We start from the raw sequence: 23,441 nt of genomic DNA, 5'->3' as shown, positions 1-23,441 counted from the left end.
TTGGTGGTTGCCAGGGGCTGGGAGAAGGGGGATAAGAGGAATTAACTGCTTAATGGATATGGAATTTTATTTTGGGGCGAGGAGACAGTTTTGGAAACTAAATAGAGGTGGTGGTTATACAACATTGTAAATGTACTAAAACAGCATTGAACTGTTCACTTTAAAATAGTTCATTTTAAGGGTGCCTGGGTGGCTCGGTTGGCTGAGTGTCCGACTTCGACTTAGGTCATGATCTCACAGCTCATGAGTTCGAGCCGCACATTGGACTCTGTGCTGACAGCTCAGAGCCTGGAGGCTACTTCGGATTCTGTGTCTCCCTCTCTCTCTCTGCCCCTCCCCTGCTCAGGCTCTGTCTCTCTCTGTCTCAAAAATAAATTTAAAAAACAAACAAAAAAAAACATTAAAAAAAAACTAAAATAGTTAATTTTACATTATAGAATTTTACCCAAAAAATATGTATATTTATATAAATATATATTTAATATAAAATGCTTAATATAAATATAATTATAAATTATCTTTATAAATAAGTATAAATATAAAACTATATATAAAATACATATACATATAGTATATACGCTACGTGTGTGTGTGTGTGTGTGTGTATATATATATATATATATATATATATATATATATATATATAAAACGTATATATAAAATGGTCCCCAATTCCGCATAAAATGTCAGCAGCAATTGCTACTTAAGATGGTTCCCCTTTGTTCATTCTTCATGACATCAGGGTATTAAAAAGGTGTTAAAAGGGTCAATCTTGAATTCAAAGTAGTTACAATCTCAGGAGAAAGACATGTACTTGAAAGTCTATGAAGCTGGGTTTTGAATTCTATGTTTTCATAAAGCATTAGTCTGAAAAATCAAAAGGTTTTACGCACAGGCATTCTCCCAAAAGACAGGGTCCCTGTAAATAAAGAGCCCTTACCGTGCACACGAGTCAGGTGCACGTGCCAGCTCATGCCGGAAGCGCGAAGGGCTTCCAGATAAGCTGTGGCAAAACAAGACTCAAATGAGATAGACACATGGACCAATGTTCACGGAGACAATTCCTAAAGTTCCAAAGTCTTCTCTGAGCTGGTTGGTGGCTGTGGCCAGTTTTCCTTACCTGTGACGAGAGGGTTCTGCCTGAGGTAACTTGGAAGGACGAGCCCAAAGAAGATTGAAAATCCCAGGACAAAGAGGTTCCGGGAAGAATTTAAGTCAATGAACTGCAGGTTGGAGAGCCCAACAGCTGTGATCATTCCTGGAGAGAAAAACATCAGCTGGCGGGCAGCACTAAGCTCAGTACAGATGGGCGATGGAGGGGACACAGACTCCCCACCCTGCCCCTCCTCTGTCCCGCCAGAAACAAGTTGGGAGACAGAACAGTGACAGGACAGGGTCGGAATGTGACCACCTGGGTCTCTGAACCAAATGACTCCTGGCCTAAGCACCATCTGGGCTTACACAGGGACACAAACATCACATTCACTTTCTTTAGACCAAGCAGAAAACTAAGGACATTGGGTGCCCTTTAAAACCTGCCTCTACGCAGACATCCTGATTAAACTGGAAAACCCACCCGAAGATCTGGGCCCTGATCACAACCGAATGGCTCAGAGTTCATGTCAGTTGTAAATGCCATTCAGAGAAGATATCTGAGTTAAAGCAATTAGATACACCAATTAAAGATTAAGGTCATCTTATTTTTCCTAGCATAAGTATTCTACACTTGGTTCTACCTTTAACATAAATTCAACTCAGAGACTGATGTTTTTATGTTTTGAAGGGGTATTCCCTGTGTACTTTTAAATGGAAACGTATTAATTATTACCTCCCATCTTACTGAAGGGATTCCTGAGCAAATGTGAAAGGGAGGAGAGGAGACAGGCTCTCAAGGAAATGGGATTTTACCGAAGAGAGTACAGAAGAGGGCGCCAAGCACCGGATCCGGGAGGGAGGCGAAGAGGGCGCTGAACTTCCCGATCATGCCTAGAGCCAGCATGAGGGCCGCACCGTATTGAATCACCCGCCGACTGCCGACCTGAGGAACACACCAGAAGGCATTCACCACCAGTTCTGCACAAATTTCCACGCAGGCTCCTCGGGGGCAAAAGTGACAGAAGCCCCAAACTACAAAACTTTCGGTTAAGAGAGATGTCTCATTTTACAATGAGGATGGCTCTCGGGGCACATTCCTCTAAAGACACCCAGAGTAAAGAGATTACCACCAACTCCCCTCTTCCTCTTCCTCCTCCCCTCCCCTCCCCTCCCCTCCCCTGGAAGAAGGCGGCACCAGGGCCCAGCCTTTGCTCCCTCTTCCCTGGGTGATGTCACTTCAGTGTAGACCTGCTCCTGCTCTCAGGTCTGGGCTTTCAAATACCATTACAGCCAAGGGCCAGGGTGACCTTCTAACGTCAAATGCAAAAACTAGGCTTATTCTGCTTTTCTCTTCCAGGTTCTTGGAATTACCCTTTATCAAGTTACCCCACCCCAAAGCAATTCACTTTGCCTCCATCTTCCCCACACCTTGAATCAGACAAGAGTCCCAAATATTTCTGGAACCTCCTCCCCTCCTCCTCTCCTTCCCCGTGAGAGGTGACACAGCCTAGAGGCCAAGGAGTGTGGATTCTCAGCCCCTCGCCTGGTCTGTACCCCACTCCACTCCAACCGGGGAACCAGGGCAAGCCACTTGGCTTCTTTGGGGGGCAGGATCCTCGTTTTAGAATGACACACCACGAGCTTTTGTTTTAAGGGTTAAATGAGACAAGGTGTAAAACAGTTTGAACAGTGCCTGACCAGCATGAGGCTACAGGACAGCCTCCCACTTGGGCTTGTGGCCTCAGCCTTTCCTCTACCTATCTGTCCTGTCCGCTGTGCAGAATGACCTTTCTCACACAGTGATTCGCGAGGTCAGCGCCTCCCCCCTTTAATCCTCTGGTGCTGGGGAAATAAAACCCCTTTCTCAGGCATCCCCAGGCCTGTCTACCTGGACACTCTTTCCCACATCCCCCTTCTGGCCGGTTCTAGACACATCCTTCAAAACACTACCAAATGCCACCTCCTCTTAAAAGCCTTCCTTGATTCCAAATGTCTGCCCCCCCACACTGGGTCTTTGCAGAACCATTATAATATTTCCCACATGGTCTCCTCTCTATCTGTTCAACCTGATCTCTGCCTTCTAGAAACTTCTACCTGGGCAGAAGTGGGATGTGGAGCCAGCACCAGGCTCCAGAATCCTGCACTGTGTGCTGCCTTTCCCAGGAAAATACCTTGAAGACATAAATTGATAAAAGAGGTTCCAGGAGGATGACTTACAGTGAGGAGATGGCTGCTAAACTAAAATGAAATGGAATTTCAGATTTAGTCCCTCAGTTGCACCAGCCACTATTTCAAGTGCTCAACGGGAACGTGCAGCTGGCAGATCCCACACAGAATGGCACAGGTGTGCATAGAACGTCCCACACCGCACAATGCTCTGCTGGGTGGTGCTGGTCTGGAGCTTCCAACAGGGCCCAAAAGTCAGGTGGTTAAGAATCAGAGTAGAATCTTACTGAGCCAACAAAGGGATGGCTGGCTGTCTGGCTATAAGCAGGCACAGCGGACCCTGGAGCCCAGGTTCTGTCGTCAGAATCTACCGCTCCCCCCACACGTCATCAGGGCAGGGAGGCAGTGAAAAAGGGTACGCCAACTGGAGAATTGAGCAAAAATGACTTCTGTTTGGCTGCATTACATGATAGGGGAGCCTGCTGTTTTTCAGCAAACGTCTTTAGGAATCTACTATGTGACCAGCACTTGTTAGACTGGAGGGGGAGGGGAATACAAAGACGAGCAAGCCACAAACTTATGATCAAATAATTGTACGGCTGCAATGGTTATGCTGTGTGGGCACCCGGCAGGGAGGAAGAGCTCTGAAGAGCTAGGGAGGGATGAGTAAGAGTTCCCTGGAGGAAGAGCATCCAGGTACAGGGAGCCACCTGTGCTGAAGGGATCAGATGTGCAAGGGCGAGGGCAAGGCCGGCTTTGCTTGAAACAATAAATGCTTGAAACAATAAATCCTATATGAAGACTGTACATGGAAGGCTGATCTGCCTTAGATACTCAAAAACAAGCAAACAAACAAACAGGCAGCAACTAAGCCATTCTCCTGTTCAATGACTATTAACTGATGCCTATTACACACTTCTGTTTGAAACACCAGAAACACAGCCCTAATCCCTGTCCTCCTGGTGCGGTGTACATGGAGCCTTTTGCCTCTCCTTCCCTGCTGCTGGCTCCCTGGAATCTCTTCCCTGCCTCAGTTCTGACTTCTTTCTTGAACTCTGTGCCTCTAGGGCCATCAAAATATTGACACCGCATTTCTGGCTTTCCAGTCTTCGACAGTGTGGAATGCAGCACAGGAGAAATGACCTTCCTCTGGACACCTCCAAAGAGACTTCACTGTCAGGAGAGGTGGTATTTATTCTGTCCCTAGAAACAAACTTAGGGCTAAATATCAAGGACGCTAGCTGGTGCTTACTGTGCATCTACACTGTGCCAGACTGCGCTAAGTGCATTACATCAATTTATTAATTGCAACGCCTGGCTTTGTAGACAAGGGCATGGAGACTCAGGGAGGTGATGTAACCTGTCCACCGTCACACTGCGAGAAGTGATGGGACCAGGGCTGGAATCCAAAACAGTCACCTCCCCACCCCGATACGCCATCCCTCTTTGTGGGACAGACACTGGAACACACTGAGCAGAGAAGTACGTGGAATCCAACCCAAGGGCTTCTGAACACAACAGGGTAGCTGGCATCCTCAACTCCTAATCAAATAGGTTAGAACTGCCATGTACAGGGACCATCATAACTGGATAAAGGATAACAAATGTCAGAGCTGCCAGGAAATGGAGACAGATCCTTTGGAAGAACCAGAGTTCACCCTCTTTCTGTAGGCCACGGTAGTCTCACACAATGGCCCACACCACTGCTGTCCTTTAGAACTTTCCACAAGGATGGAAATGTCCTGTATCGGTGCTGCCCACTGACAGCCACTAGACACACGTGACTGCTGAGCCCCTGAAATGTGGCTAGTGCAACTGAGGAACTCAATTTCTTATTTCAACTAACTTAAAAGAGCCACATGTAGCTACTATTAAACTGGACAGCACAGATCTTGATCTAGAATTGTAGGATTTCAGAGCTGCGAGTTCTCAGAAAAGGGACTTGTCCCAAGTCCTTCAGCTGGGTGAGAACACAGCCTCCAGCTCGTGCCTTTCTCCTGGAACAGGGACCTTCCATCAGCTGTATGGCTGGGGCCAAAAAGAAATATCTGCTCCAAGTCCCATTTCCCACCCCAATGCAGCTGTGCAGACAGCTCAATTATCCCTCTAGTGAAGTCAGCAATGAAAACCAATTCCAGGCCCCTGAACGGATGCCGCCCTTGCCCAGGGATAGTAATCCAACGGGATTCAGAAAGATCAATTAGCTCATTAAAAAGTGCTGGCAGGTTGCCTTTTCAGAATAAGCTGGCACCATTCAAACTGTAATAAAGAAATTACTCCCCAAACCACCTCAGTCGCATTTCAGAAGGAAGCCTCATTGAGCACCACCACCTACTCCCTACAGTGACCCGGGTTAAGTTTTGTGAGGCTCGTTCTAAAGGGGTGCAGAAAGGGAGCTGGCTTGTTAAACCGCTTTGCCCTAGGAGTCCCTCCATCTGTAACAATTTTACTACTATGATATTTCAGATTAGTTACAGGTCTACTGGGCCACGGCAGCAAACTGGTTAAAGGGCCCTTAGCTCTGTGTGGTCAGCACCTGCTTCTACCATGGGCAGTGACAGGACCCAGCACAGCCTGTGAGGAGTAGCAGGCAGGGCTGTGTGCAGCCCCGAGCCCAAGCTCTGTGATGGTCCCCCCCACTTACAGGAAAATGAACAGGTCAGGTGTGCACTGTGTGCTCCCGCTCACCTGGATTTGTAGTCAAGATTAACCAAACTTAGTGTCTGGTTTCTTTTTATCTGGTTATAGAATCCTCCAGGGGGTGGGGGATGGGTTTCTAATTTTACAGAGGTCAGATAGCTCTAGAAGGCTGCAGCTCACCCCTAAATTCTCAGGATAGAGGGCTCAGGTGAGGGGGACCTGTGGCCCACACAGGCCATCCCAGATGGTGAGCAGGTCCTAACTGTCTCTAGCTGCCCAGAGTACAGCAGCCAGGGCGCAGGCCCATTCCAGCCTGGCAGACGACGCACTCTGGCCCAGGGCAGCTGGGATGCAGAACTTAGCAATAAATTTGGAAGGCCTAGGAGCAGGCTCCTTACAGAAGCCGGATTGTGGGGTGGGGCAGCCCCTGGTCACGTGTCTATTTGGAGGGGTGAGTCGGACTCCGGACCCAGGCCCTGCTCAGCCTGGAGACTTGCTGTAGCTTGTCAAATCCACTAACTCCGCATCAGATTTCATCTGAAAGAGAAAGACTCTGGTGCTGTGGTTTGAAAATCACATTAATTCTTTACTGTAAGGCTGATTTTTTTCCTCTAAGGACTGTAATCATCTCACATTTAGAACTAGTGCTGTCTCCTATTTCCACCTCCTCCCCTGACCCCAAAGTCCACTCTCTTCATAACAGGGCAAGTGAGCCTTAAAAAATACCCTGACAGAGCCAAGCCCAGGGCACCCCCTTCTCCTGTCTCTGGCAGCTTACGGGGTTTGTGTGACTTCGTCCTGTTACCTGGAGGGTGTCAACTGCTCTCACCACCCCGTACTCTGCTCCTGCCCCACTGGCCTCCTTGCTGATCAGCAGCATGAGGGCCTACTCTCAAGATAGGGCTTCACCCTGGCCGCGTCCCTGGCCTGAACGTCCATCTCCATCACTCCCTCCACTGCCCTGTTCAGGTGCTTGCTCAGGGTCATCTCAGGTGAGGCTGAGCCTGACTTACTCCCCTTCACTGCCGATACCCCCATCCTGCCCCAGGTTTTTCTCATACTAACTATACTTACTGTTTATTGTTGATCTTCCCCTCTCTAGAATGTAAACTCTGACAACGGGATTTTTTTTCATTCACTGACGCATTCCAAGTGTCTAGAACAATAGCCTGGCACAGGGTTGGGACTTAGTATTTGTAGAATGCACAAGGGAATGGTAACACTGAGTGCCTGGCTACCGGGGCAGCCAAGGGAGGGAGACCTCCATCAGCATTCCAGAAACCTATCAATGAGAAAAAGATTGGGGAGCAGGGTGGGGAGATGATCTCAGAATCAGAAGCCTTCCTTTTGGAATTCACAGTGGTTAGACCAAATGATGAAATGGATCAACACCAGAGGCCCAACCATTTAATTAGAAAAATACCTGTACCTTAGTAATTCCCAAAACTCCAATGTTGGGACTGGACGAAGTAGAGCCATTCCCAGTACCAAATATGCCATCGAGAACACAGGAGAGACCCTCCACGAAAATCCCCCTAAAACATAAAGGAATGGGGGAAAGAGAAACATTCATTCAATGCGGGAAACACTCTGAAATACTCTCCAAGTGGCTATAACCCAAAGGCGGTGTGCACAGGTGGGAAGCCTCCACACTCCTGGGAAGGGTCAGAAGGGCAGAGTCTCAGGCCCGCCTCCCAGACCTGCTCAAGTAGAACCTGCATTTTAACAGGACCCCCCATGCTCACTCAACTGTAAGAAGCACTTCTGTGAGCCACACATTAGACACAGGTGTTTAAAAATCATTCCAAATGAAAGGCTTTTAGCCAGAAAACAGAGCCATTTGTTGGGATCTGAGACAAGTATGGGCTGTCCACTGATTTGATTCCTTTACTATTAATACATAGTTTCATCAGGAAGGAAATGCTCTGTAATTTTGTCACACTGGAACTTTTTAAAGAATCAATATAAGTAGCTCAATCATATGCAACACCCGTGGGAGAAAGCTATAAGAACCAAGACTATGAATGCTAACAGAACCAAAGCAAAACATGCTGACACCAGACCAATGGATCTCATCACACATAATCCCGTCTGGAAGGGCAACAGCTAGTTGGGCAAGGGGGTCTTCTGTGCTCTTTCCTGCAACCCCACAGGGTCCAATTCGCTCCTAGCTTCCAGAACGTGAAGACCAGGTATGCTGAGAGGATAAACCCCCCTGCCCATAAGTCTCTAGGTACTGCAGATTTCACCTATTCCTGCTCTTCTGGTCTCTCTAGGAATTTTAATTGTGAACAGACGACACAGCATTTACCCTTAAGAACAGTAAGGAAAACAAGAAATCAAAAAGGACATATAACCCTGACCCCAAATCAAGCAAAGAACAATGGCAGCGTCTCGCCTCTGTTCTGGTGAGTTTAGGGTCTGGCACGGTCTCAGAAAGAGCATCTTACATGACCATCACTGAGGAAGGAAGGGTGGGGACTGCGCTCCATGCTACAGATGAGGAAAAGGAGAGCAAAATGGGGGCAGGGACTTGTCCAAAGACAAACAACCAACAAAGAGCCCTGATGCTCAGCTGCTTCCACGCTAAAAGTCTTGGAAAGTCTTCTCCATGATTAACCAAAGAGCCAAGTAAGGAGGCACGGGGCCCAAGGAAGAACTCAAGTTTCTCAGGAACGAACCTGTTTATCGCATGGATGGGAGGTGGCGGGGCACAGGACAGCCTTGCACAGGCGTAATAGTCCCCAATAGACTCGATAATACTGGCAACGACGGCGCTGAGCATGCCGATGACACCAGCCGCGGAGACGGTGGGCAGTCCCCACTGAACTGCGGAAGGAAAACGGAGCAGGCAAAAGTGATCAGGACATCAGAGGACTCTACAATACACACTCAGGTTTTGAGGCTCATGGAAAAAGATGTGTTTATTTTTAAATGTTATTCATCAATGCACTACATGCCTGGAGACAGTTCCTGAGTTGGATGAAGAGGACCATAGCCAGGATTGGTCTGCTCTGCATCTTTATTAAAAGTAAAGCGTTTGGCTACAAGAAAGAAGAGGGAAGTGCTTCTCTTCCTGCTTCAAGCCACACTCTCTGTCTACTAAATTACACAGCCTGTTGGATAGGAATTCCCGACAGGATAGGAAATTTGTATGAAGAGGATTTTTAACCCTACTGTGCAAAGCAAGACATAAAATAATGGTGATCTTGCCCAGGAGGTGACATTAAATGAAAAAGCAGTGAAAGGTCACCAGTTAAATTTAAATCCCAGCAGTAAAGCATGGCACAAGATGCAGTCAGCCCTCCAATGTAAGATCAGCACTTTTTAAAGTAAACCGTGTTATAGAAAATTAAATAGTTTCCTTTAAGAAAGCAAAGATTAAGTCCCCGGGTGACTTTATTTTGAGTATCTGGATTTAGTTAATTCTACATTAGTTTTTTTTTTTATGTTATTTGGATACTGAAAGGCATGGATCTTGGGGCACCTGGTGGCTCAGTCGATTAAGTGTCTCTTGATTTCAGCTCAGGTCAAGATCTCACAGTTTTGTGAGTATGAGCCCCATGTCTGGCTCTGGGCTGACAGCAGAAAGAAAGGAAAGAAAAGAAAGAAAAGAAAGGAAAGAAGAAAGGAAGGAAGAAAGGAAGGAAGAAAGAAAGAAAACAAACCATGGGTCTTATTTAATAAAAATATCATGAGAAACTTTTACTTTTAAAAAGAAGAGACTTTGATAATGTGCTTTCTTTCTCTGAACCATTATAGTGCAGTCACTAAGTAGGAAAGCACAGTAACAAAGAAAGATGCGTTAAATGGTCTTGTTCAAGACCAACAGTAGTTGGGGGGTCTGGACACTGCAAGACCTAAAACTGTAAAACAGACTTCAAACACAGGTGACCCACACTGGTCACAAGGGCAGGTTAGGAAGATGCTGGGCTCTTGTCCAGAGGCTCTGGGGAGGGTGTGCAGGAATGGGCTGGTGCTCTGCAGAATGGAGTGCAGCGTGGGGAAGGCGGGCCTGGGAGAGGCTGGACGAGCAACACCGCAGGGCCTGGGTTTTGTAACAGGAGTGACCGCGGGTTTGGGAGGATAAAGAAGACACGTGAAGTAAGGTGTGCAGAGTATGTCTGGAGTGTATAAGGGTGGAACTGCTCCCGCCTGGGAGCAGACAGGGGCATGCTTGGTCAACATGCATCTCCAGGTAGGTTTGGAGCAGATGCCTCTATCCAGCAACATTTTGTATTTTCTAAATAATCTTATAGTTACCATGTTACTGACACAGCATTGTGGTTTTTAGTGTCCTGATTTGGGGGGAAGGATCCTTATTTTGCCATTTACTATTTCTTCAGAAATTGCCTTTTATTTTCTTAGTCTCATTACTATTTTCTTACTTTTTTCCCTTTTGCCTGCAGTCCTTCGATTTTTAAAATCTTTATTCCATCTACTTCAACATTTTAAATTTGCAATCTTCTAAATTTTTGACCCTTTTTCCATATAAATGTATATATAAATACGTGTGTGTGTGTGTAAATGCACTAGTCCAGGGCACCTGGGTGGCTCAGTTGGTTAAGCATCTGACTGGCTCAGGTCATGATGTCACCGTTGGTGAGTTAAAGCCCCGTGTCAGGCTCTGTGCTGACACCTCGGAGCCTGCTTTGGATTCTCTGTCTCTCTCTCTCTGCCCTCTCCTGCTCATGCTCTCTCTCAAAAATAAACAAACATAAAAAAATAAATGCACTAGTCCACTTATTTGTTTTTTTCCCCCAAAAATGCAGTAATGTAAATGTATTTTCTCTTATGACTTTAATAACATTTTTTTCTCTAGCTTACTTTTTTGTAAGAATATATAAAAACATGTAACATACAAAATATGTGTTAACTGTTTATGTTATTAGTAAGGCTTCCCGTCACAGTAGGCTCTTAGTAGTTAAGTTTTGGGGAAAGAAGTTGTATGTGATTTTCCGACTGTGGGGATGGGGTGCCCCAACCTCCCCACACCCCCACCTGTTGTTCAAGAGTCAACCATGTGCGTGCCTGCGCGGGAAGCAGGTCTGTGTATGCATGTTGCTGTTTTCCAGCTTTCAGTCTTAACTGTCATCTCATGTATCCTTTCAACTCCAATACCTAACAACACCCATGTGGTTACTTTACAGCAGAGTTTCTCCACCGCAGCACTGTTGACATTTTGGGCCCCAAATCGCATTTTACCAACCAATTTAGGTAACTGTTATCAAACTAGAGACTCAGGACCACTGCTCTAGATACCTGAAAACCTGCCTCCAGGTTAAGCCAAACTGTCAGAGTGCGGCTCTCTGGGGGTGGCTTTTTACCCGGGGAGCGGCGGCAGCAGAGCCGCTCTGCCCTGAAGCGCTGCCGCCAAGAGGCCCTGCCGCGTCACCGCACCAGGGGCCCCACCGCCCTCCTCACACAGGGGCCTGGGGAAAGCGCTTCGGACTCTCAGCACATGTGCAGCTGCTGCTCCCCAATGGCCCGCCCGGCTGTCCTAAACTGTGCTCATCCAGCGAACGGCCTGAACAGCAGAGAAGCCCGGCCAGCGTGTGCTGTGGCGCTTCCTCCTGACCCCCTCGCCCTCCGTACCTCCTCCTCCTCCCTGCACACGCCAGGCCCCCTCCTGGCTGCCTTACCGACTTCATCTCATTTTATCTCAAATTATATGTTTACAAACCATGCATTTATTCTTTTTTTGGCGGGGGGGTGGGGGGTGGGCCAGGTATACAGAAATACATATGATCTGGTGAGGAAGTTATTTTATTTTAAATGTTTTTTACTTTTGAGAAAGAGAGCAAGCCGGAGAGGGGTGGAGGGAGGGAGGGAGGGAGGATCTCACGCAGGCTCCACACTGTCAGCACAGAGCCCAACTCAGGTCTCTGAACTCAAAAACTATGAGATCATGACCTGAGCTGAAATCAAGAGTCAGCTGCTTAGCCACCTGAGCCACTCAGGCACCCCCAGATGGTAATTTTAGAAAGAGTAAATTTTGTCAAGTATAAATTTTGTCAACCATACAAGGAACAACTACCAAAATCACTTCCATTTAACATGCTTGGAACAGTTTTCTTTCACCCAACCTTAATATTCTCGGCTTTTCCTGCTTTTTCTCCATATCATCATAAGATGTGAAGATGTGACTGCTAAACCGGGGAGTAAATCAGCACAACCCCACCTAGGTCAGGTTTGGGTTCTAATTAAAATGTCCAAATGCCAGGAACAGAGTCTTTACCATGGAACAACCAAGTGTTAATAACCACTGGACTCACACAAGTCATTTTGGGGACTGGGGCCTAGAAAGTATTATGTGTGCATCCAAGGGACACCTCAGCTTGGGACTGTACCCCCCGCCACACCACCTTGCCAAGAGTTACCCAACACTTAAATTATAACTTAAGACCCATCTTCCACCCACTGGTGAATATCAGTTTACTTCTGACAGCTGTGACCAAATAAAAAACAAAGATTATAGCTACCCATTAAAAGATTACACAAATCCCATCATGCTCGAGCAGTCGGCTTGCTAATCTTCAGGCCCCTTCTGCTCAGTTTTGGCGGCTTAGTTACTATGCAGCTTGATACTTGCCTTCTTCAAACCTGGCAAGAGACCCCTTGTCCAGGATTACATCCCAGTGGAACCAAAAGGACTAGATAATCTGAGAAGGGAGCTGGTTAGTCTCTGTGTGCTAACCACAGCCTCTGGGGACAGTGCCTCCCACCTTTCACTGTCAAAGCCTCCTACCAGTAAGCCCTTCATGGGACATCCTAGAACAAAGAAGGCTTTTCAAACTGCAGAGCCTTCTGCCATCTCCCAGCTCCTCTAAGTGGGACCCTCGTGAGCTCCTGACCTGCTCTCCCCCTGGCACAAGAATACTTACACGGGTACGGGACCTTAAACCACGGGGCTACCAGAAGCACGCCCTGCCTGGCATCCGTTCGAGCGTAGAAGCCATACTTTGTGCTGTCAGGAGGGAAGACATCTGTCACTGTGAAGATGAAGCACAGCAGCCAGGACACGAGGATGGCCAGGATGATCTAAAGTGGTCCAAGGGAAAAGCTCCATGAGGCCAACAGAGGTGGTGGATGCTGGCAAAACACACACCTTCCTAGAGGCTATCAGACCCCACAGCTTCCACCATCGTCCATACTTGGCAGAAAAAACACGTCACAGATCTGCTGGAAGCCTATTACTTGAGTGGAATCTCATTCAGAGAGAGCACTTTTATGTAGGAAAGAGTTATTTTAATCCCAAGTCTGGCTAGAAAATAAGAGTAATGGACAATGTGCTTGAAGAAGCCACGGGAACACAGATCGCCCTCCGTCTCAAGAACTGTGTCCTCCTGCACGTGCCTGAAAGGACTGCAGATTCAGAACCTTCTACTGCTGTTAAACTCAAGTCCATGCTGATTTGGTGGTCCTTAGTACCCTGATGTCGCCACCCATAGTTCCCCCAGAAAGACCAGCTTAAAACTTCCTTTCACGTAAACAAAGGCAATATTGTCAAGGGAAAAAAAGAAAGCGGCTACTCACAGGGAACATTTTGAAAAGCTGTAACTTGTATGCAGTCCATCCTTTCTTGGATTTGTAAATTGGGAGAGGAAACTTCACGTTCCTGGCATACTGCGAAAACAGTAATACTAGGAAAATTGTCCTGACGAGAGAGAGAGAGAGAGAGAGAGAGAGAGAGAGAGAGAGAGAGAGAGAGAAAATAAATTAGGTTAAAGGCTGTATATCTGTGTTTTAAAATAATACTCAGAGCTGCAAGGGCAAAACTAACCCTGTGTGTTGAGTTGATTTCTCTACAAAGCTGCTAGTCCTCTTAACTGTTCTTTGGAAAATCATAGCTTTTGGAAATGCGATTTTTGAAAAAATATTAGTTCTTAGCATTTCTTGATACTAAATAAAATTGCCATATAAATACTTGGGCTAACTTTTCCTTGGAGAACAAGAAAACCCAAAGAATGCGCACACTCCCGCCAAATGCTCACACCGCGTAAGGGAAAAAAGATACCATCTGCAACACAACGTACGCTAAAATCACAACTAAGAACTGAAAAAACAAGCAAGTGCTGCACATGCACATACACACACGCAGGCGTGCACACAGGTAAGGAGGACAGGGTCCAAGATGCTCACAGGGACTGACCACAGGTGGCAATATGTTTTGAGACCTTTTTTCTACTTTTCTGTATTGATTCACGTGTCAAGAGCATAAACTGCTTTTAAAAAGCAAAAACTCCAATATTTAAAAAGGCTACATACAGATTTCAATATTAATAACAATGCTCCCAAGAGGTCTGTGTCAGGCGTTACGTGAAGGTCATCCTGCCCATCATCTCAGCCTTCTGCAGCGGTGGCTTCGAGGACAGTCCACTTCCCAGACAGAGCCAGCAGTCCAAGATCATGCAGCCAGAGTTTGCAGGGTGGGAGGAGGCGGGGCAGGAGGTCTAGCTCTACAGCCTGGGCTCTGAACTGCTTTGTCGCAATACTTTGCCATAAGGGCAGGGATGCTGGGGTGTGCTCAGAAGCCTCTCTACCTTAAGCCCCACACTCCTGACGGAGCTGCAGTGAGGACCACAGGAGGCAGCACCATCAGCTGACTCCCCTGCAGCAGGACCCAACACGTCCTCATCCGTCTGCTACAAACGTGGCAGGTGTGGGATGGCTTCCCACCGCTGACACAATGAAGGAGCGTACAACAATGGGTTTCGTCACCCACAGGGACGCACTCTTTCACTTGTAACCCGAGGGAGAGTTGGCACAAGAGTGGGTTCTCAGTCAAAGCTCAGCTTAATTGTTCCTGGGCACAGCTCCAATTGTGGAGATGGAATCATCAGCTCTGCTGACAGCCGGTCAAGTGCAGCTTCACGGTCATGTTCCTAACGAGGCGCATGGTCTGCAGCCAGCTGGAGAACAGGCCTGTGCCACACCCCTACCTCTCCCACTTACCCAGGTGCTTGCTCACCAGGACATGGGGGTCTCAGCCCAAACAAAGTCACCGAGCCGGTACCAGTCCAAGGTTGGAAATATACACAGTGCCCAAGTTATTCCAATTCTCTGGGGCAGAGGGGACGGTGAAGTTTAACAACAACAAAAAATGATATGGTAATGAGGAGTACTGAAACTGGCTTACTCTAAACTTAGATCAACATAAAATTTTTCACATTCAAAAGAATGCTGACTTATTTCGCAGTGAACACTATGAGATTCCAAAAAGCCCCAAGTCTATTATCATCATTATTTCAGGCAATACCCCGCTTGGCTGTTATCATCTGCACGCAGTGTTCACTTTTTAAAGCATGCTTACGAGGGGACGGAGGACCTCTGGCGAATTCCAGGAAGGACGCCCATCTCAGGCCAAATCTGGCAGGGCACATGGAAGTTAAGTGGACCAAGCAGATGAACACTCCACTTTTTGTTGACTCTGTAAAACCCACACCCTTCTAATTTACGTTTATCCTCAAATACGCCTGTGGGGCAGACAGGGCAGGCAGTCCCACCCACAGCAGTAAGGCAGCAGCAGAGGCTCAGAGGTGGGAGACGTGCCCAAGCTCATGTATCTTGGCGAAGCAGAGAAGGGGAAAAGATGAGCCACAGGTCTTCAGGCCAGGGTTCTATCCACCCACTGGCTTGCTGACCTTTCTTTTTACCTTACAAACATTATGCAAGGAAAGTTATAAAAGGCAGATAAGCAAAAAGGCAAAATCCTGAAGATCACTGTTCATCCCACCCCAGGTAACAACTATGTAACATTCTGGTCTAGATTCTAAACAGTTTCTATTCCCTGGATATTTACAGGGCATCACTGGGTCCAGGGCACTGGGGTTAGAGAGAGACACAAGACTGCCTGCCCTTGGAGCACAAATAGGTCATCATCTGACCTGAACTAGAATCATACTTCACAATGTACTTTCCAACTAACTCGTAGCCCCTACGAATGCCACGACCTCAACAGGAAGGAAATCGGCAACAGCACCTTAGCGGCTACTTATTATTCCATCTTATGGACACACATCTTGGTAAATAATTTCCATATGGTATGATGTTGGGAGCAACAGAAACAACCGTGATAGATCACCCCTCCCTGGCACCTGTCTGCACATCTCCTTAGGCAAGTTCCTAGGACTAAAACGGAGCTGTCAAATAGTAAGTATCTTATTAAGAAGTTTCTTTAAAAAAAAATAATAAAGTTTATTTGAGAGACACAGAGACAGCGTGTGCACGCGCGAGAGTGAGCGAGCATGCGAGCAGGGGAGAGTGGCGTGGAACCTCACGCGGGGCTTGAACTCACGAACTGTGAGATCATGACCCCAGCTGCAATCAAGAGTCAGACGCTTAACTGCCTGAGCCACACAAGAGCCCCTAAAAAGCTTCTGATGCAAACTGCCAAATACATAAAAGTTAGCAGAATTTATAATCCCACCCAGAGACCAAAAATGCCTATTTGCTACTCACTGAAATACAAGATCTTATACTTTTTATTTAAATTTTTTAAAAAAATATTTAGAGAAACACAGCGTGTTTTTATTTTAGAGAGACACAGTGTGAGCGGGGGAGGGGCAGAGAGAGAAGGAGACACAGAATCCGAAGCAGGCTCCAGGTTCTGAGCAGAGCCTGAGCAAACAAACGGTCAGCACAGAGCCAGATGCAGGGCTCAAAGCCACAAACTGTGAGATCATGACCTGAGCTGAACAGTCAGACGCTCAACCAACTGAGCCACCCAGGTGCCCCACAAGGTCTTATACGTTTAAGTCCCTACCAATTTCATCAATTTAAAAAACTATCATCAATTATTTTAATATTCATTCCTTACACTACATAAGAGTATGAATTTCAGTATTGTTTGCAACAGCAAATATTTAAACAACCATGAGTATCGATTGGGAATGGCTGAATAAATTCTATATTTCATACTATTTAACACTGTGCAATTTTACAAAGAACGAAGTAGATCTAAACACACTTAGAAAGATAAGCCCAACAAATTGTCAGGGTGAAAAACAAATTATAATGGTGAAGCTGTAAATGTGTATACGTTTGTATTTACACATATAGGATAAATACTAACTTTTCACTAGTTATTCATGACATGTTTTTGAGGGGTGGCAGTTGGATGGATGGCAGGAATTATTATTTTAGATTTCCCTGTTTAATTATTGTTAAACTTCAAATGACTAGAATTTTAATGTATTTTGGGGGTAGAGAGAAAATGAGACTTCTCTTAAGTATTTGGTACTGGGGTGTTCATTACACTATTCTATTTTTGAATAGGTTTGAAAACTGTATATAAGTAATCAAAACAATGTTTTCGCAAAAACAAATGGCTCCCTTCCAGGACCTATGTGTCACTCCATTTACCCTCCCCCTTGAGAATCTAACTGTGCCTCTCTTGGTTGACTTAGGAACCCAAGTCAGTACACTCTGATCCACCACCACTACCCCATTCTGTTAACAGAATCCCTGTGCATATGCATGTTAATAACTGGGGAGGGTAAGCCTTTCTGTGCACTAATTAGTGATCTGTACTTCCCATTTTGGTTAAATGGGTGCTCACATCTTCTCCTTCCTCCATTGTTCCACCAGGACTCTCTACTTCAGTTAGTGAAAGTATTCATTAAGGGCATTAGCCTTTTTAATGGAATTTGTTGTAAATATTTTCCCAGATGTCATTTATAATTTAGTTTCAGTGGGCTTTTCACTTATTTTCTAAAAGTTCGTTTATTTTGGGAAAGAGGGGAGGAACAGAGAGCATCCCAAGCAGACTCCACACTGCTCAGTGCAGGGCCCAATGTGGGGCTCAAACTTAGGAACTATGAGATCAGGACCAGAGCCAAAACCAAGAGTCAGTGACTTAACTGACTGAGCCACCCAGGCACCCCAAGTGATTTTTCTTTTGGTCACCCTGGTTTTTGTGAATTAAATCCACCATGGGCCCATAATGAATTTTATTAATAAATTCTAATATTTAATCATCGTTAAATTCCTAAAATGACACACCTAATGTGTTGGATTTTTGTTATTATTATCCAGAACAGCATTTTCCCAAGCCATGTTCCAAAGAGCATTCTTCCAAGATATGTTAATAGATATGGCACTAAAAAAAATAGTGTGCGCAGAGCTGGATAATAAGACTTTCCGAAAAGCTTCTTCTGCACACTTGCATTTTAAATTTTTTTTTTTTAATGTTTATTTATTTTTGACAGAGAGAGAGAGTGAGAGACAGAGCATGAGCAGGGGAGGGGCACAGAGAGGGAGACACAGAATCCGAAGCAGGCTCCAGGCTCTGAGCTGTCAGCACAGAGCCCGACGCGGGGCTCGAACTCACGAACCTCGAGACCATGACCTGAGCCGAAGTCGGACGCTCAACCGACTGAGCCACCCAGGCGCCCCTGCACACTTGCATTTTAAAAGATCACAAGGAGACCTGCAGTAGAGCAAGACGCTGGGCTTTAGCATACTACTGCCTAAACATACCTGAACTCAGCCTGGGGCTTTACACAACTCTGGGGAGGAAGATGTAGGTCTGGGCTCTCCCTTTTGTATTAGCTCTGTCAGGATCCGCCACAGAGATCAACTTGGTTGGGAAGTTTCCCATTTCTTAAACTGCCAGAACCACTTAAATCTCTCTTCCTTGAAATATAATATACTAACTATTGGAGCCCAGAACTTTTTTTAGGGATAAAATCCTTTGATAGCATTCTTGACTTCTGGTCAGGGGTGTACTCACAACCCCCAGTCCTCCCTGCCCTTACTACGAGGTGCTTACTAAACACCTGCTCTGTGACAGGTGGTGAGCCAGGTCCTGGGGGTGCTGCAGTGACCAGCACGGAGCTGAAGCCTTGCCCTCACACAGCTGGCATCCCAAGGATAAGAGAAGCTGGCTGGAAACTAAAAAACCTGACAGAAGAAAGGAAAAGCTTGGCAGAAGGATGTACAGATACAGCTGAGAATTTTCCCATGAATGGAGAAAAAAGTTGGAGAAATGGAAAGCAGAGGAAGGATTTGGGAGGTCCAAACATTCTAGAGGTTCCAGGAAGCGAAGAGCTAGAATGGAGTAAGGAAAGCATCCGTGAAATAATTCAATCATTTCCCACCCCCAAACGTCTGGGATTCCAACAGCGAAAGGCCCCAAGTGCCTAGTGTGAGATGTAAACAGAATGAGGGACAGCGGAGAAGGTTTCAGACACAGACGAGAAGACCTACAAACTTCCAGAATTCCTGCTTGTGTCCAAGTGGAGTTTCAAAAAGAGGAGACAGGAGAGGAGAATGGCCAGGGACTTCACGGGGCTGTGAATGAGCAGGGAGGGAGCAAGAGAGAAGCTGGAGATGTTTGGAAGCATGGCCATGGGTGAGGCTTGTCCAGGGGAGTGGCAGTGGCGTGACAGGCTGGAGAGAGGAGGCAGAAAGATGGCTTGTACATGAGCTGAGGGCAAGCAGAGAATCAGGGACAACTGTAGGGCTTCTGACTCCATCAGCGGGGTGTGTGGTCGTGGCCTTGCCTGAGAGCAGGATGACAGGAGGGGGACTGGGTTTGGGGACAAGGAAGGAAGCAAACGATTGACACTATCTCCTTTTGAAGTCCGAGGAGTCCTGTGTAATGGTGACTGGAGGGTGCGAACCAGGGCTTGGCCCTCATGGCTGGTGTTCGGGGGGATGGGCTGCAGGCTCACATGGAAGTCAGCAGCATCACAGGCTTGCTGGGGCGGTGCACTAGACGAGGTCTTCCCGGGGAAAGGCACGTGGCAGGGAAGTGCCCAAGGACCAGGTTCTGGGGAACCCCAACATTTAGCGCTCAGGGTGAGGAAGAGTCCATTTTTGTTTTCACGTTTTGGAAAACCACCCATTTTATTAATTTGTTGTTGTTTTTAAGTTTGGGGGTGGGTAGCACAGCTGGAACTCTTCTTCCCTGGACCTAAGGGTTTATCCCTCTATTTGTGCACTCACTCCCTCCTCTTCTCAATCAGCCTCGCCTGAAGTGTGTCCACACGCTCTTTTCCACAGAACCAATATTTGAATTTTTCACTTCTATGTTTTACATTTTTTCTATCTGTATTAATTTTTGGTCCCCTGCTTCCATTAGGCTCATTTTCATCCTGTTTTTCTTGTTTCAAAGACATAAGCTCTTCATGTACTTTGCCTTTAAGATTGTATGTTTTTTTCAAGAACAACTCCGCTCTGTGTGACTGGTTTGTTCTTGTCCTCGTGTTCTAAATTATCAGCAGTCATGAGTTTCAATTTCCCCTCTGACTAGGGGTGATGTATAACAGTGTTTTTCAGCTCCTAGGCGATCTGGGGGTTCTGTTCACCCTTTGTCATTGGTTTCTAATTTCACCGTATGATGGCAATTCCAATTTCTCCTTCTTGGAACTTACTGCGTTTCATAGGACATCCTTCCCTGCCTTCTACACGCCCATGCTGGTGTGGGGAATATGGACCAACCTTCAGTGAAAGGAGAAATTAAGAATAACCCTGGACATTCTCACACACCTTAATCTGTAAGGCTAGATGGATTATAGGTATGTAAAGATGCACTTTAACTTGCACACCGTGTTCCAACACAGATGGGCAGGATGAAGTGTTAGGGACTAAGTTCTGACCAGATTACTTGGGTTCTGAAAACCATCGGGCCAATTACTACCTGTGCGAACCTGGGCAGCTAACTTTGCGTCTTTGTGCCTCTGCTTCTTTTGCTGTTGAATGGGCACGATGCCGGCACCTATCTTAACGTACAATATATACGACGAGTGTTTTTATAAAGCACTAATACAGGAGCTGGAGAAGCGCTAGCTACTGTTTAAGAATTACCGAGTAGTTCACAAAGCAAAGCAAAAACCAGCGGAAACTCCCTTCTGTTATTACTTACTTTGTTTTGGGAATTCTACTGGTTGGCAAATGCCAGGTTTTGAACCATTTCCCTATAGCGTGATCAGCTCTTACATGTGTTCACCAGGCACACAACAAGAAAGCAGGCTCTGTTTGTGGCATACAGAATTCCATGGCTCTAATAATCCATCTTGTAATAAACCGAAGTCTTGGATGTCTTTACTGACAACACATAAAGGGGTAAGTGACATTTTAATGAACTTGAAGTTCTGTGCTTAAGGACCAGCAATGACTGGCAGGACTCTGGCAAGAACCATGGCATCCCCACAGGTGTAGAAGGGAGCCAGGGGAGCCACGTCTCTCTCAACGCCAACAGACCCTACTCGTGCAGCATCTCTGTCTCCTGCCAATCTGGAAGTTTTTTTGAGTCTCGCCGAAAGGATTTGGCTTCGCGTTATTTCCACTCGTGTGCAAGAGACTTGGCATGACCTCAAAAGTTAAAAGCTAATGGCATCACCGTCTTACACCCCCTTCTTAAAGTCTGAAACCTCACAACCCTCCCTCTACACATCACTCCCCAACAGGTCTTTGGAATACCGTGCTGCATGTCACTTCCCAACCTCCAGGTCTAAAACACCCTTCGGTAACTTCCTGGCAAGAAATGAATGAACTTTAAACCGTCAGCCTCTTCTTACTTTAAAAAAACAAAAATAAAAACAAAAACCTATCTCCTAAGTCTTCGCGTAAATGCTCAAACTATCCCAAGAGACTGCGCTCGGTGGTGGGAAGAGGAGGTGCTGACAGTCCGCGCTACGTAGTCCAGAGCACTCACAGCATGGCGATGCCCCAGTGCTTCCCCGCTCTCTCTCCCGCCGCCTGGAACCCAGACAGCCCGATGAGGGCCACAGTGGGCGTGATGGTCAGGGGCCCGATGTATTTCAGCAGAGCCCCGGGCAGGCCCAGGAGGCCGATGACCACTTCTATCAGCGAGGACATGATGATGGCACCTTGGATCTGGAACGAGAGAAGGCACAGACACGAAGAGTGAGCTGCTTGTAGATCCAGACTCCAAGCGTCACCTGCAACCACAGTGGACAGTTCTGACAGGCAGCGGCTTATTACCTAACAAGTGTGACACTGCTGGAAAATTCCCAGGGCCCCAAAGAAACCAGTGGGGTGAGCGGGGTCTAGCCAACCTATGAATGACACGGTTGACACAGGGGCATTACAGAAACGGGCAATGGACGTATAGCCACCTTACCTCTCCCATAGAGAAGTGAGAGATTTATCATTCCTGCTCAAGACACACGACATTCAAAACCAGGCTCAGAGGAACACTGCGGCACAAAGATTCTGGACTTTAAAAAGTGAGTCTCTGAGGGACGTTTAGAAGATCGTGTTATCGACACAAATTCTAAAGGAATGTTTCCATTGTGGAAAACGGCTATTATCTGTGCTAACTCTGAATTAATGGTGAAGGATCTTCCAGATTTGGGAAGATGTGGATAAGCTGTTGGCCATTCTTCGTGTCTGAGGACTCCCATGCCTTGTTCTGTTCAAGTGCACCACAGCGGACAAGTATCTGTAATTCTTCACACACACACACACACACACACACACACACACACACACACACACGGAAATGCGGGCTAGAATGAAGAGGTGTGTGCCCTCAGGCAAGCCTCTGTAGCTCTTTCAAAGGGAGCCGCGCCCCTCAGCCGGTTATGCTGCAGCGTGTGAGTGGGCAGGTCTGTGGGTACCCAGGGGTTGGGGAGCGGGGGGGAATGAAGGCTAGAAACTTCTGACAGAAATACTGTCTGGCTGCACAAAGCATTTCTGCGTGCTTTATTTTATGGTGATGCCATCTACATTTAGTTCCACAAAAGAAATAAACATGTCAGTAGTTGAAAAGGAAAAGGAAGGCTTGGTGCGCATCACTACCACTTCTTGGGCACGGCCAACAACGGAGCAGGAAAGAAACACAAAGAAACCAAAAGCAGACAATGCTCCTCTTTTACCTCACGTATCCGGGGATACCAGATGTGCTCTGTGTGCAACAGCTCTGTTGTTCCATTGGACACTGAAACATCTTGAAAACAAAAACAAAGACAACATTTTTTTGGAGTGACACCCATGTTTCACGGGATACATTCATCTTACTCTTTGTAAGATGAAATTTCCTCCCTGTTTTAAGTTTTACTTTCCATAAAATACCCATCCCTAAAATTCGAGTTACAACAGTATGGCTTACCATACTGAAAGATGTCTTCCCCAACGCTAAATGTAACCAAATTTATTCATCGACTGCGAGCTCCCAGCTTGTCAAAAGCTGAACTGGGGGTGCACATTGCTAGTGCCAGCCTCACACAAAGACCAACCTTTGCGAGCAGCTAACGGAAACGCCCAAAAGCAAGGTTGCCTGACTGAGGTTTTTAAAACCTAGATAAAATGGAGGGCCTTTTCCATTTCCTGAATCAAATCAGTGGTCACAAACTAACTCCTGGGAGCAAGGGAGGAAGCAAATGTTGGAAAACTTTGCTCCTAGAACCTAACAGTATTTTGAAAGTATGACAGGTCTACTTGATTTTCTTAAACCTCCATCTGATCTTTTCCTGACCTCATCGGGTTATTTAAGGATCTTTGCAATCACTAATGGGGGGTGGGGGGTGGGGGGGGGGGGAGGAGTTAAAGTCATTTGCAGAAAACCAAAG

General features: G+C 46.5%; 1 protein-coding gene across 8 annotated transcripts in view; it reads right to left on the bottom strand.

Annotated features, from left to right (window-relative positions):
• SLC23A2 (solute carrier family 23 member 2) overlaps window positions 1-23,441 on the bottom strand; it is a 132,886-nt gene that overhangs the window by 8,144 nt on the left and 101,301 nt on the right. For all 8 annotated transcript variants that reach the window (XM_060612922.3, XM_060612932.3, XM_060612901.3 and 5 more), the window contains 8 exons: window positions 22,749-22,819; window positions 21,563-21,744; window positions 13,438-13,558; window positions 12,786-12,942; window positions 8,583-8,730; window positions 7,331-7,436; window positions 1,909-2,038; window positions 1,121-1,258 (listed from right to left, as the gene is read on the bottom strand). In XM_060612922.3, the coding sequence (XP_060468905.1) occupies window positions 1,121-1,258; window positions 1,909-2,038; window positions 7,331-7,436; window positions 8,583-8,730; window positions 12,786-12,942; window positions 13,438-13,558; window positions 21,563-21,744; window positions 22,749-22,819 (1,053 nt within the window). The remainder of the gene's footprint in view (window positions 1-1,120; window positions 1,259-1,908; window positions 2,039-7,330; window positions 7,437-8,582; window positions 8,731-12,785; window positions 12,943-13,437; window positions 13,559-21,562; window positions 21,745-22,748; window positions 22,820-23,441) is intronic.

The sequence above is a fragment of the Panthera onca genome, chromosome A3 (assembly GCF_046562875.1).
Source record: "Panthera onca isolate mPanOnc1 chromosome A3, mPanOnc1 haplotype 2, whole genome shotgun sequence".
NCBI classification, from domain to species: domain Eukaryota; kingdom Metazoa; phylum Chordata; class Mammalia; order Carnivora; family Felidae; genus Panthera; species Panthera onca.
The sequence above is the reverse complement of the archived record's forward strand: the minus strand, read 5'-3'. Positions and strand labels throughout refer to the sequence as shown.